Source organism: Miscanthus floridulus, chromosome 16 (genome assembly GCF_019320115.1).
Source record: "Miscanthus floridulus cultivar M001 chromosome 16, ASM1932011v1, whole genome shotgun sequence".
In the NCBI taxonomy this organism is placed as follows: domain Eukaryota; kingdom Viridiplantae; phylum Streptophyta; class Magnoliopsida; order Poales; family Poaceae; genus Miscanthus; species Miscanthus floridulus.
In genome coordinates, this window is record NC_089595.1 from 98516448 (window position 1) to 98529400 (window position 12953).

Genomic DNA, 12953 nt, shown 5'->3' on the forward strand with positions numbered 1-12953 from the left:
CGTCCCGGCTCTACCACAAGACACACGGGCTGTCCCACCCGCGGGGCTCGAGCTATACCCGGACGAGGGCCGAGCTCCCCTTGCTAGAGGTCGGAGTTGGCTGCTCTGCGGTGCTGGCCACCTCGGTGTCCACCACCTCCTTCCCCTGAGAAGTGTCATCGAAGGAGATTGAATGAACGTCCACCTCTCGGGTGCTCTCCTGCGATGGCGGTAGGTCTTGGACTGGGGGTAGTACCGAAGCTTGCCCCGCCTCCATCTCCGTATCCTGGGCCACCGGCTTCGCCGCACCCAAGCTGGCCTCCGCCGCCTCCGCCTCGGTGGTCCCGAGAGCTCTGGCCTCTGCCACCTCGGCCTCGGTGGTCCTGGGAGCCTCAGCGCCCACCACCTCGGCTTCGGAAGGCCTGGAAGCCCCGGCCTTCGCCACTTTGGCCTCGGAGGTCCTAGGGGCCTCGGCCTCACCCTCGGTGGCCTCAGCGACTGAAGGCACCTTGGCTTCATCTGACTCACAGGGCGTAGGCACCTCCTCCCCCGCCTACTTCATGGCCGCCTCGGTAACCTCTCCTTGGGCGACCGGCTCCTTCGGGTCGGCCCTCGTCGATGCCGCACCAAGCTGTATGGCGGCCTATGCCTCCACCACCCATTGAGCGGTGGAGTTGGTGCTCACCTTGAGCGCCTTATGTGGCATCAGGGCGGGCGCGTTCGCCTGACGCTTTTGGCTGAAGGCAAAGCACTCATAAGGTCAGCATAGGACCAAGGGACGAGCGGGAGATGCTGCAAACTCTACTGACAAAACACTTACCTCAAACAGGGACACAACAACTTCTGCACTGTGTCCCTCGTCCTCTACAACAGCGGCGGTGGTGGCGGTGGCATAGCCTCTATGTCCGCCGGTGCCGGCCGGCCCTCGCCGGACTCTGGCACCCCCTCGACCCTCTACGGAGGCGGTTGCATTGCCCCCACCGTCGCCTGCTCCACCTCCGTCGTCGAGCCCATTGGGTTGACGGCACGCTTCCCCAACGCCTGAGTCTCGGGCGTGTCGGCCTCAGCCCTGAGGCGAGCGATCGCCAGCCCTGAGGCATCCTCTCCTCCTCCTCCTAGAAACGCTAGGCCACTCGCCGATGCCCCGGGCACCATCTCCTTGATGTTAGGGAGATGGTCCATGGGACCCTACCCTGCCTCGCTCTCGTTGTCACCGCTCGAAGAATCCATCGACGACGGTGATGGAGACGGCTCCACCGGGAGATCGTCGTGCCTCTGCTGCCGGTGATGTTTCTCTAGCTCGTCGTGCTTGAGGCTCTTCCTCTTGCGCCTTGCCTCCTCGGCATCCTTCCACTTCTTGTACGCCTCGGCATACGCCCTGTTCACCGCCCGCCACTCTACGTCCTCAGGAACGGGCAGCAGGGAGGCTCGCACATCCCGCATCCCCTACAAGAATGGCAAAACGCGATAAAGGGCACCAAGCCCATTACAGTCCAAGGGTTCGAAGGCTGGGCCCCCAAGGATCTTGACAACCGCCTCAGGACAAATAGAGTCAGGGATGACTATGGGCGAGCCTGTACATGGCCGAGGCCCAAGCAAGCAATTGTTTGGGATGCCCTAAGTCGTGTCCGAGACTAGCAGGGAGGTCTCCGAATGGGATCCCACCACAGGGAGGCACCGAGCCCCTGGGGCCAATCGAACAGCCCTGGGACCCACTAGAGAAGCCCTCTGGTACTTTTGGAGCGCATCTCTGGACCACCAGCCGACCCCTATCAAATGGAGCATGGGCCTCCACTTGGATTTACCCGATAACAGCTCACCGAAGGTGTCACTGCTCATGCCTATCGAGGGTAGCCTGGCATACTCCACCCCTCCTTCCGAATAAAAAGGATGCGTGATGGCCGCACAAAAAAGACAAGGAAACTCCTAATCACCCTCTTGCTCCACGCAGAGGCTCGGGGGCTCTTCCTGCAAACAAGCCAATGCCCAGTGACCTGAACTCGCACTCAAGGGCTCGGCAAACGCGATAAAACCCCTCGTTCAATATGAGAAAAGCCCCTAGAGGAATAAATTCACTCCTCTAGGGCCTCGGGGGCTACACCCGGTGGGTGCGCTCGCGCACACCCACCGAGGCCTCGAGTATGAAATACCATCCCGTCGGGAGCTGCCACGAGCCAAGTCTCGTCAAAACCTTAGGAAGAGCGCTCACACTCTCCCTGAGGCTCGGGGGCTACTGTCAGGTACCATAAAAAGGGGTCTCCTAAGCAAAAACCGAAAAATCGCTTAGACCTTGTAAAAATCAAAGCCAAGAGACAACTACTGTCAAACCCCCACCTTATCCGAGGCTCGGCTGGACCACCCGGCCCACCTCGGACAAGTATCCCTACTCACCCGAAGTGGGCTTTGCCCAAAATGGAACCACAAGGCCTCGGACGAGGTCTCGATTCTCCGCCTCGCCCGAGGCCCCGCACGTAAGGCCTCGAACGAGGTATCGATTCTCTGCCTCGCTCGAGGCCCTGTACGTAAGGCCTCGGATGAGGTATCGATTCTCCGCCTCGCTCGAGGCCCTGCACGTAAGGCCTCGGATGAGGTATCGATTCTCTGCCTCACCAGAGGCCCCGCACGTAAGGCCTCGGACGAGGTACCGATTCTCTGACTCGCTCGAGGCTGGCTCGGCATCAACCCCATCACCTCCACCTTGCCCGAGGCCCCGCCCCACGAGGCCTCGGATGAGGACGTCACATCCAACTAACGCGCCCAATCACTCCCGCGATGTCAGTCGAACGATGGCTCAATACAGCGGAGTGGCTGATGAGATGGGAGTCACATCGATGCCATACCGCTCAGAAAAGGATAGGGCAGGGGTTACCGGCCACTGTGCTCGGCACTATGCCCACGACTGACGCCCGTGCTGCACTATGCTACCTAACCCCACCTGCTCCAAGGACAGCGTGGCGTGGAGAGTCAATTCCGAGTCCCTGTAGCCTCGGAATCAGCGTATAAGACCAACTGCTCCCTCTGAGCCTTGGCTACCCGCTTCCACACCCCCACAGCCTTAGGACTCGTGCCCGCCGAGCCCCTCCGCAATAGTACAGCCTCTGCACCAACTAGGCCTCGGCTCTCTATGTTGTCAACATATAGTGACCGACACGTCGTCCATAGTATGTGCCATGCCCTGTGTCAAGCCATCATAGGAGCTCCCACGTCGCACAGGATCAGGGCGTGACCGACGCGTCGCTCCAGTGCATCGAGGACAAGACCGCTCCATCGACCATGCCGCCATAGTGACAAGCTACAGGGCTCGAACATGCTGCCTCTGCTCACAAAACGCCACATAGCAAACCCATGTACCGCCCCTGTGCCTCCCTTTGACTATAAAAGGGAGTGATCGGGTCCGCTTCTAGGCAAGGAGACTCAGACAGACACACGCGCGCAAGCAATGCGCAACACTCTGTAATATGCACGCTCCCTCACTGCAAGAGATCAATATCTCAAGCAACCTAAGCCGCTCTACGTAGAGACCTAGGACTAGCTCCCTCTCTCGCCCTGCTTGTAAACCCCTACTACAAGCACCTCGGTGTAAGGAATACAAGATCGCTCTCTCAGACTAGACGTAGGGCACCTATTGCCTGAACCAGTATAAACCTTGTGTCTCTTTGCATCACCATCCAGGATTAGGGGCACGCAGTACACTTTCACTAGCCAATTGAGGGCCCGCCGGTCCAAAACACCGATAATGCCGTTGGTTTAGCATAAGCACAGTTGTAGATGCTGACACAACAAATTTCAAGGATTTGGTCAAAGACATTGTGGATAAGTACCCTTGTGGTTATGGTGACATTGTTGACATGTTCTACTATTGTGGTGAAAGCAGGAACCTAGATATTGATGCACGACAAGATAGATGCAGGGCAAGATACTTCCACACATTGTGGACAAGCTAAAAGAGCAAAGAAGGAAGATTGCAAGGCAGATGCAGGGCAAGATACTTCCACACATTGTGGACAAGCTGAAGGAGCAAAGTAGGAACCTAGATATTGATGTCATAACTAGCGGCGATGACATTGCAGAGTTGTGTGCAAGAGGAGGATCAAGCTTCAGATTTGTTGTGAATTTGGACTAAAGGACTTGCACTTGTAGGGCTTGGCAGGTTTCAGGCCTACCATGTAAGCATGCACTGGCCTACATCACTAGCATAAGAGGAGAGAAAATTGAAGACAATGTGGACAACTACTACTCAGTGCAGAAGTTCAAGTCAACTTATGAGGGTATCATCCCTGCCATTCCTGATAAGTCCATGTGGCCCAAATCTGATCATGGCTTCTTCATGGATCCACCTCTTCTCAAATCAACTGCTGGTAGAAGGAAGACAAGGTTCAGAGGATTTGCTGAAGGTGGCAACAAAGGCAATAAAGATAGGCACCAGTGCCCTATTTGCCATGAATATGGGCATCACTGGTACACTTGTAAAGATGGAGATCCTATAGACATTGCAGCAATGCTTGCTGATAGGTGAAATTCTTTGTTTTGGATTTTTGTGTTGGGTTGTATGTGACATACTTAACAGCTATGACAGTTTGTATTTGTCTATTGCAGGGGACCACCTAAAAGGAAGAAGAAAAAGGCAACCCCAGCCTCAACTGAAACAAGCATTGTTCCTATTCCTACCAGAATGGTGTTCCCTGATTTGCCCCCTAGTATAACTGCCACAACTAAAGCAGCTGCTAGAAATAAGAGGAAAATAGCAGCAGCAGGTTCTAAGAAATCAAAGAGCTCATCCTCTGCCTCAGCAGCTTCAATCAGCTAGGCTCATGTTCTTGACATTTTCCTTGTACTACAGCTATCACATATACCTGATCAATGTGGTGTCATGTCAATGTGGTGTTATGTCATATGATTGTACCTGATGCCTGTGCTGCTGCTCCCCCTATCTTGATACCATCCAAGTCCCCCTGCCTTGATCAATGTGGTGTCATGTCAATGCGCTGTGATGCCTGTGCTGTTGCTCCCCTACCTTGATACCATCCAAGTCCTTTATCCTTGTTTTCAGCTCATTCTCAGCTGCAATAGCCTCATCATGCTTGGACACTAACAGAGCTTTCTTCTCCTTCAACTCCTTTTTAGAATGTTTTATTTTTGTGGCTAGCTGCTTTAGTCCAGATTCTGCATCTCTAACTGCAGCTTTTGCATCTCTAAGCTGATCTTCAAGGCATTTCTTCTCGCTTGCACTGCTTTTCCTGCAAGCACACCCTGGGCAAAAACAAATTTAATATCCTAGAGTACATAGAACCAAGAGGCTATATGTTAAATTGTTAATATTTAGTACATTACATTTAAAGATGTCACCCTTTACATACTTGGTATTCTTTCTCCTTCTCATCCAACTCCTTTGTGAGCTCCTCAGCTCTTTTTTTCATATGCCTCATTCTCTATAATTTTTACAGCAGCATCTCTCTCGAGTATAGACCTTTTTATGTCCTCGATGTTTGTGAGAATCTACATGTGAAATGTATAATGCAAACCTTGTAAGCTATTCAAAAAAAAGTTAGCATGTCTAGTAACTGACATCAGTGTAGTGTTACCTTCTCAGCACCCTTTTCCTCAGACTTCAGGGTTTCCTCTTGATTATTCATCATTGAAGTTTCCTTGATAAGTACATGTGATAATTTATCCACTTTATCTGATAGAAGCTTCATCTCACCACCTAGTTTAGCTTTTATCAGGTACTGCTTTTACTCCTAAGTAAACCAAGGCACTAACTAATTTATGATTCCATAGGGTTAGACACTACATTAAGCTTTCCATGTCACTGAAGAAAATCAATACGGAGGCTCATGTTCTTGACATTTTCCTTGTACTACAGGTTTATAAGTCAACTAACCCGATACTTTTTTGCTTTAGAAGATCTGGAACATGCTCCAACCAGCCAGAAACTGGAAGCCTGCAGCCTGTGCCTTTGAGCATTGTGTTCCCTACTAGCCTGGAGCCAGAACCTGAGCATGTCAACACTACTGACGATATCAACACAACTGAGAACAAAGGGAGACCTAAGACAACAGTGAATAAGAAAAGGAAGCTTGACAGTCCTGCTATGAATACAAGAGCCAAGGTATCTACAACTCCATATAGTCCTGCTATGGGTACCAGAAGCAAAAGAAAGCTTTGACCTTTAGTTGTTGTCTGTGGGATGACTCAAAACTCCAGATATTTTGTAACTCATGTAGAACCTGCATTTTGTAAGACCAAAACAGTGGTCTGTGCATGACCAAAACAATGGTCTGGTCTATGTCATGACCAAAACAATGGTCTGGTCTACTGGTTTGTGAAATGCTGTTATGGTTTGTGAAATTTTCGTAACTGGTTTGTCAAATTTGTTGTTCTGGTTTCTCTTTCTGAATCTATGTAACTGGTTTGTCAAATTTGTAGCGTTAAGGGCAAGTGCAAAATTCTGTTGCTGACGCCTGGACACAGGGGTAAAACGATCATCGTATCCCTCTGTTACCGGCCGTCATGCTCTAACCTCACCGAAGTGGCACACGGGACCAGAAAACTTTGCGCGAGGGACTGAGGAGGGGCAGCCAAAATTTCTATGGCAGAGAAGGAATTAGAAACTTTTATAATGGCCTGTAGGAAAAGTCTCTTCTGGTAGCCGCTGACATGATAAAAGCCAGGTGGGCCGTTCCCGTGGGCTGCTCCACTCAGTCCTCCTTCCGAGCGGCTACGGCCGCATGCAGCTAGCGGCCCATGCGGCCCAGCCATGATCCCGCGCGTGACGTGGACAGCACTGCACGCTCGTATATAAAATTAACGGCTATAGCCTCATTTAACTCTGCTATTGTGGTGTAAAAAAAAGGCGTAAAAAAAACTTTGCTATTGTTCCCTAAAAAAATTAGCTCTGCTATTACTGTCTAAGAGGTCATCCTCTAATCTAAACAGAGACATTTAAAACAATACAAAAGAGATGCGCGACGTGCTGCATATGCCAATATGATGCCATTTGGTCTGCGTCTCTACATGCACCATGGGTGCACCGTGCGCGGGGCCGACCGGCGTAGCACAGACAGGACAGCAGCAGCAGCCGCGGATCGGATCTACGAGCCCGTTATATTATATTATATTGGCCCTGTTTGCTTTAGTTAAAATTTAACGTAGGCTAATGTTTATACTAAAATATTGTGAGAGGAAAATATTATTTTATAACTGAAAAGTAGCTCGAGCGAACAGATTCATTATATTAATTAAGCAGTTGCTTGCAGTAGTGTCAGCAATCGTATATACTCCGTATCTGTCAAGGCCGTGGAGTAATAGATATACGACAGCATCAGTAAGATATATACTGCTCGTGCTCGTAGTGTATAAGATACTCACTCATCCACAAATAAATTGGGAGCCTCAATGTAACACCTCCAAAACTTGGATAGTAGTCAGAATGTTATGCTCCAATAGTAAGATGACACCCGATATGTGGAGTTTGTCAATTTCAGCTAAAGTGTGTTTGGTTTGGTGTAGACAAATTGTTCGGTTCGGTGGCATGATCTTTTTGGGAATGAGCAACTAAGAGGCGACAAAAAAGTTACAAAATTCAGCATTCAGGATGTACAATCCTTGGCCCTATCCCTTACCCATCCATTTGTACATGGTCACTTCTTTACCTTAATGATCTGGACGCGCTATATTCAATTCGTCCTGTTCACTTCATTTATAAGTCACTTTTTTGGTTAATGAACAGTATTTTTCTCTCACAACAAATCAGCCAACAGTATTTTCAGCCATGACTTATCAATCAAACGAACAGGACGAATATATTTACCTATAGTCGATAAATTTGTGACGGGGTGAATTGTGAGTAAATTTCATGTGACAAATCGTAGCAGGCTAAAATCGATAAGCGCAGACATGGCCACAACCAGCACAACCAAGACCATGATGTTGTTCGGCTCATGATTTTTGCGGCTGATAAGCCCGCTGATACTATTTTATCGTGAGAGAAAAATAATATACCATAAATGATAAGCCAAGTTGATAAGTTCACGCTGGTTACGCCTGCAACTAAAACCAACATAACACATGGACGATACAGTCGTCACCTGACAGCAACGCACAACGGCACAACCTATAACATGTGTGCCGTATGTGCTAAAATCAAATGGTCTGACATTGTTATGACTGGCGCATGTAGCATGTGCGCACGCGGCCAAGCGCGTGTACCGTGCCAGTATATCTTAATCTTCAGTCGGTTTGTTGGTCGTATTTAGTTTATAAATCATGACTTATAAACTAATAAATAGTTTTTTTTTTCTCACATCAAATCAGTCGTACTTTCAACCAGGACTAGGATGAAAACAGATCGGATACAGACGGATATCACCGATATTACATTTATTTTCATATTTTTGTTCAGATTCGAATTCGAAACCAGCCCAAACGAACATGGCGCTTATGGATTAGTCGATGTGATTGATTGCAATTGCAAGCGTCCACAGGGCGATGCGGCTGCTAGCTGGCTTCCTGATCTTGCTGACGTTGTTCACCTGCTCACCACGGAGTATAAGGGTGTGTTTAGTTGGAGAGTTAAAATTTTTGGGTGTCATATTGGATGTGTCGAAATGTGTTTTTGGATACTAATAAAAAAACAAATTACAGAACCCATCAGGAAACTGCGAGACGAATCTAATGATACTAACTAATCGGTCATTAGCACATGTGGGGTTACTGTAGCACTTAAGGATTTTCATAGACTAGTTAGGCTTAAAAGATTCGTCTCGTGATTTCGCCGAGAACTGTGTAATTAGTTTTTTTTCGTCTATATTTAGTACTCCATGCATGTGTCCAAACATGCTCTTTTACTGTAGGAGGTAAAAAAAAATTTGGAAACTAAACATGGCCTAGGATATAATGCATCTATCTACTGCAATTAGAAACATATAATAGTGCACAACTGTAATTGGTAGCAGGACAATCGACACGTGCAGTTAGCATTGTTGTCAAGTAAACCAAATTTTATTATTATAACAACATGAATCAGTCGATGGCCAAACTAATCAAACCGTATAAACTTTAATAGTAAAAATAAATGTTTTTTACAGTGCAACTCTCTCGATAAGATTGACACGTGGAAACCAGGACACGATGATGACTAACTCCTTGCCGACTTTAAAAAGATATTAAAATTACATGTTTTTATATATCCTCAAAAGAAGTCACAGAACATGATATCTAACTCTAATAAAAAATAATTAGATATCTAATTTTGTCATCCTTGTTTTCGTTAATGAGCCAGTTCGTTTATGATTGCTACAACAACCACTCATAATATCAAAAGTAGCATCTATACAAATTAAGTTGTCGCGGCCGTTGCAGCTGTACAGCAAGCTAAAGTGAACAGATCGATTGTTCGATAGTTTTTTTTCTCCGATCGCAACGTACGAGTATATTTACTAATAATAATACACAATTGTAATTTGTTCCATGACAACCGACAGGTGCAGTTAGCATTGGTGTCAAGTAACCCAAATATTTGGAGGAACATTATATTAATATCAAAATACTATTTTTCAAAAAGTTTGAGCGGATTGTGTGCCCCAGCCCCACAGGCCAGAATAACCATTTTTCATGCATCCTGGGGTATGCATATAGTCCCTTGGTCCAAAAAAAATATTATTCTCGATTTACGAGGAGTCAAGTGTGTCAAATTTTGATAAAATATATACACGGAAATTGTAATATTTAGAGCGTGTTTGGGACAGCTCCACCAACTCTGATCCACAAACTCCACATGGAGCAGCTCCACAAAAAACCCGGACTTTATGGAGCACCACTTAAGGTCCTCTCAGAACTCCACCTTTTTCTCTCGAACAGAGTGCGTGGAAGTAAACCTGTTTGGCTAAAAAACGTGGAGTGGAGCAGACCCAAACACCCCATTATCTCATATCTCCTACAACTAAAAAGAACAAAGTGTGAACATTTTTTGGTGCAACATTTGTTTTTGTTTGTCCGTCTACCAACGCCTGTGATCCCATGACATCTCCCGCATGCACCGCCCTCTTGCGACAAACACAGAAAGTCTTGACCCTGATTTGCATGCGCTACAAATACGGAAAGTCTTGACCCTGATTTGCATGCGCTACAAACACGGAAAGTCTTGACCCTAATTGCCTCAAACAAGGAAAGCGATCACCTACGTCTCACGCTCGATCATACCGCCCTCGTGCCACAAATATGAAATTCTTGACCCTAATTTACATGCGCTACAAACACGGAAGACCATCGTCGCTCGTCGCTGCACGATCGAACGCGTCTTCTTGGTAGGACTCAAGCGCGTCACTGGTCGCTACACGGATACGATCGTCGCGCACCCCTTTCATTAAGCCCCTGCACGATCGAGCCGCCCCTACTTCTTCCTCATCATGTAGTGGAGAAGCAACAACAATGGATCATCCACCGTCTGCCTATAGGTTGATGCACCTATGGCTACATCATCGATCACCGCAAGGTCGCAGCAAGATCACCTCCCCGTGCGATCTCCCTTCCCCGTGCGATCTCCCCTCCACGACCTGCTCCATCGTCTGGTCTGTGCGCCCGCGTGGTCATCCTCCCTGTGCGCCACACTGCTGCCTCCACAACGTCGCGCCGTCGTCCTCGCCGTTCACCCGCATCGTGCACCTAGAAACACCGCCGCCTCTACGACGTCTGCGCCATAGTCCTCGCCGTTCGCCCACGCCATGCACCCGAGCCGTCGTCCTCGGTTTCCGCGCCGCTACCTCGACGCCACCTGAGTCGTACACCCGAGCAGTCGTCTTCGCATATGTAGACCGATTGACGTCGCCCATCCTCCATCGCTCGCCGTTCATAATGTTACACAACCATAGTTCATGATGCTACAGACGTTCTTGTTATATAGTTAATCATCTATTTTTTCGATATTGTGTGCCTGCACATTTGGATGCTATTGTTTTTAGCATAGTTAGCCCTTTGTCTGTACCAATTTCGTTTCAAGTAGCTCAAGCCTTATTTATTTACTGATAGTCTCAATTCATGAGCTTAGTGTACCAATGTTAGATACTTTACTTGTAAAATATATTAGATACTTTTCTCTTGTCAACTTTTTTATGGCCACTGAATTTTTGGCTTGCTAATTTTTTTATTACACTGGATGGTATTCAGATGTTTGGCATCAGGCCTTTGCACCTCTAGACCTCACTCGCTGAATTGGTATTCCTGTAACAGCAACACCAAGACAGGTCATAAAGTTATTTCTGTACTACAAAATGTCTGTGGATTGATCTTTGCTTATTTTTTAACAATTTGATGTAGGCAGGTAAGAAAAAGAATGATGATTTCTCACTGGAGTTAAACATTGAAAAAGAGAGATTTCTCACTAAACTTGCCCTGAATTGTTGTAATTTATTGCCATGGCTTACATTTGTAAAATCTGGAGGATGAGTCAATGGTTGGCAATGATATACTGATGCTTGATGCAGAGCACGATCAGCTGCCATGTTATTGAGCTTAATATAATGATATTGTAACTAAGGTAACTTTTTATGTCTTGGCATGGCCATGTTGAGTCCAGGTTCACTACACCACAACACCGCTTCATCGTCAGACATCTGACGCTAAAAAATATATTTGACGATGGATGATCTGACGCTAAAGATAACTCAGAGATCATCTGATGCTAAATCCCCATTTACTGATTGATTGTCTGTCACTATAGATATTCATATTTACCGTTAATCCGTCTATCGCTAAAAAGAGATACACGATCGATTTGTCTGTCGCTAAAAAAATAGACCCCACACCCAGCTCGCACTATATCATTTTTTTACATACCATAATAATGTCAAATAAAAAAGTCATAAACAATAAAGTTGTAGATCTATTTTTCTACACAATTTATATATATACTTTTTCTTCATTCAAGTTTATACCTAAATGTTATGGTTTTTTAAGGATCAGCTTGCAGATAAGGAAAAAAATTGAAAGAAAAAACAATGAAACTAAACATACTTCAAATGTGATGATTCTTTTTTCTAAAAGTTTGTAAAATCATGCTCTATCAATTTATGGTGTTCTTACTATTTATATTATTGTTTAATGGTCATTTTATAGTTTAAAAGAATTTATATAAATTAAAGCAAAACATTTTATTTTTTGCTGGGCTGCCCAATCTCCCGCTGGCCTGGACGGCCTGCTAGGCCACTGGACGTCCCTTGGCCGTCTGATCGGATCGGACGATCCACGTCATCCCTCGGCTGGTGAAAACTAGTACAGCTGGTCTCCTCCAAACCCTAAATTCTATTTTCTCATCCCCTCCTGTCTCCCTCACAAGCAGCGGGCAGAGTGACCTGTTGGCGGCGCGGCCCTCCCCACGGGCGAACCAGAGATGCGCTAGGGCTCGGGGCGTCGGCAAGACCTCCCCGCATCCCTCCGCCCTCTCGGCGGAGGCGGAGAGCGTGTCCCTGGCCGTCCACAGCTATGGGGTTGAAAACAATCCTGCTTACCACTGCGCTAGTTGCTCGTTTTTGAAGAAGTTGGATTCTATTTTCCTTTTGTTCTAATATGGCAAACATGGCAAACTGAGTTTAAAAACGTTTGAAAAACTTATAATACACCAATCCAACCTCTAAAAACTGTGCTCCAATATGGTACGTTAAGATGGTTCAAATTTCATACCAAATACGCGTACATCTGAGTTAAACCCAATGGATAATTTGGAATCAAATTAGCTCCAACATCCAACATTGTATAAAAGAAGAGCTCAATAAATTAATTAAGTTCCACCGTTTTGTATTATTTTTTAACTATAAGCACCATTTCGACATTATTGGCATGAATTTCATTATTTATTTCTTACATCGTTGCAAATCTTAAATATAGTCTTCTTTTATATTATATTTGTACCTAGAAGTTCCAAATATTATTTTTCGAACTGAGAAGGTTCCAAATGTTGGTAACGAAATGTTAAACACGGA

The 12953-nt window shown here is 46.6% G+C and overlaps 1 protein-coding gene across 1 annotated transcript; it reads right to left on the reverse strand.

The window, feature by feature from the left end:
* Positions 1 to 4951: 4951 nt before the first annotated feature.
* Positions 4952 to 5675, reverse strand: LOC136511098 (structural maintenance of chromosomes protein 2-2-like). The gene is made up of 3 exons (XM_066505308.1): positions 5562 to 5675; positions 5447 to 5475; positions 4952 to 5216 (listed from the first exon to the last, which is right to left on the reverse strand). Exons 1-3 carry the CDS (start codon positions 5673 to 5675, stop codon positions 4952 to 4954), a joined length of 408 nt encoding a protein of 135 aa, XP_066361405.1.
* Positions 5676 to 12953: the final 7278 nt, after the last annotated feature.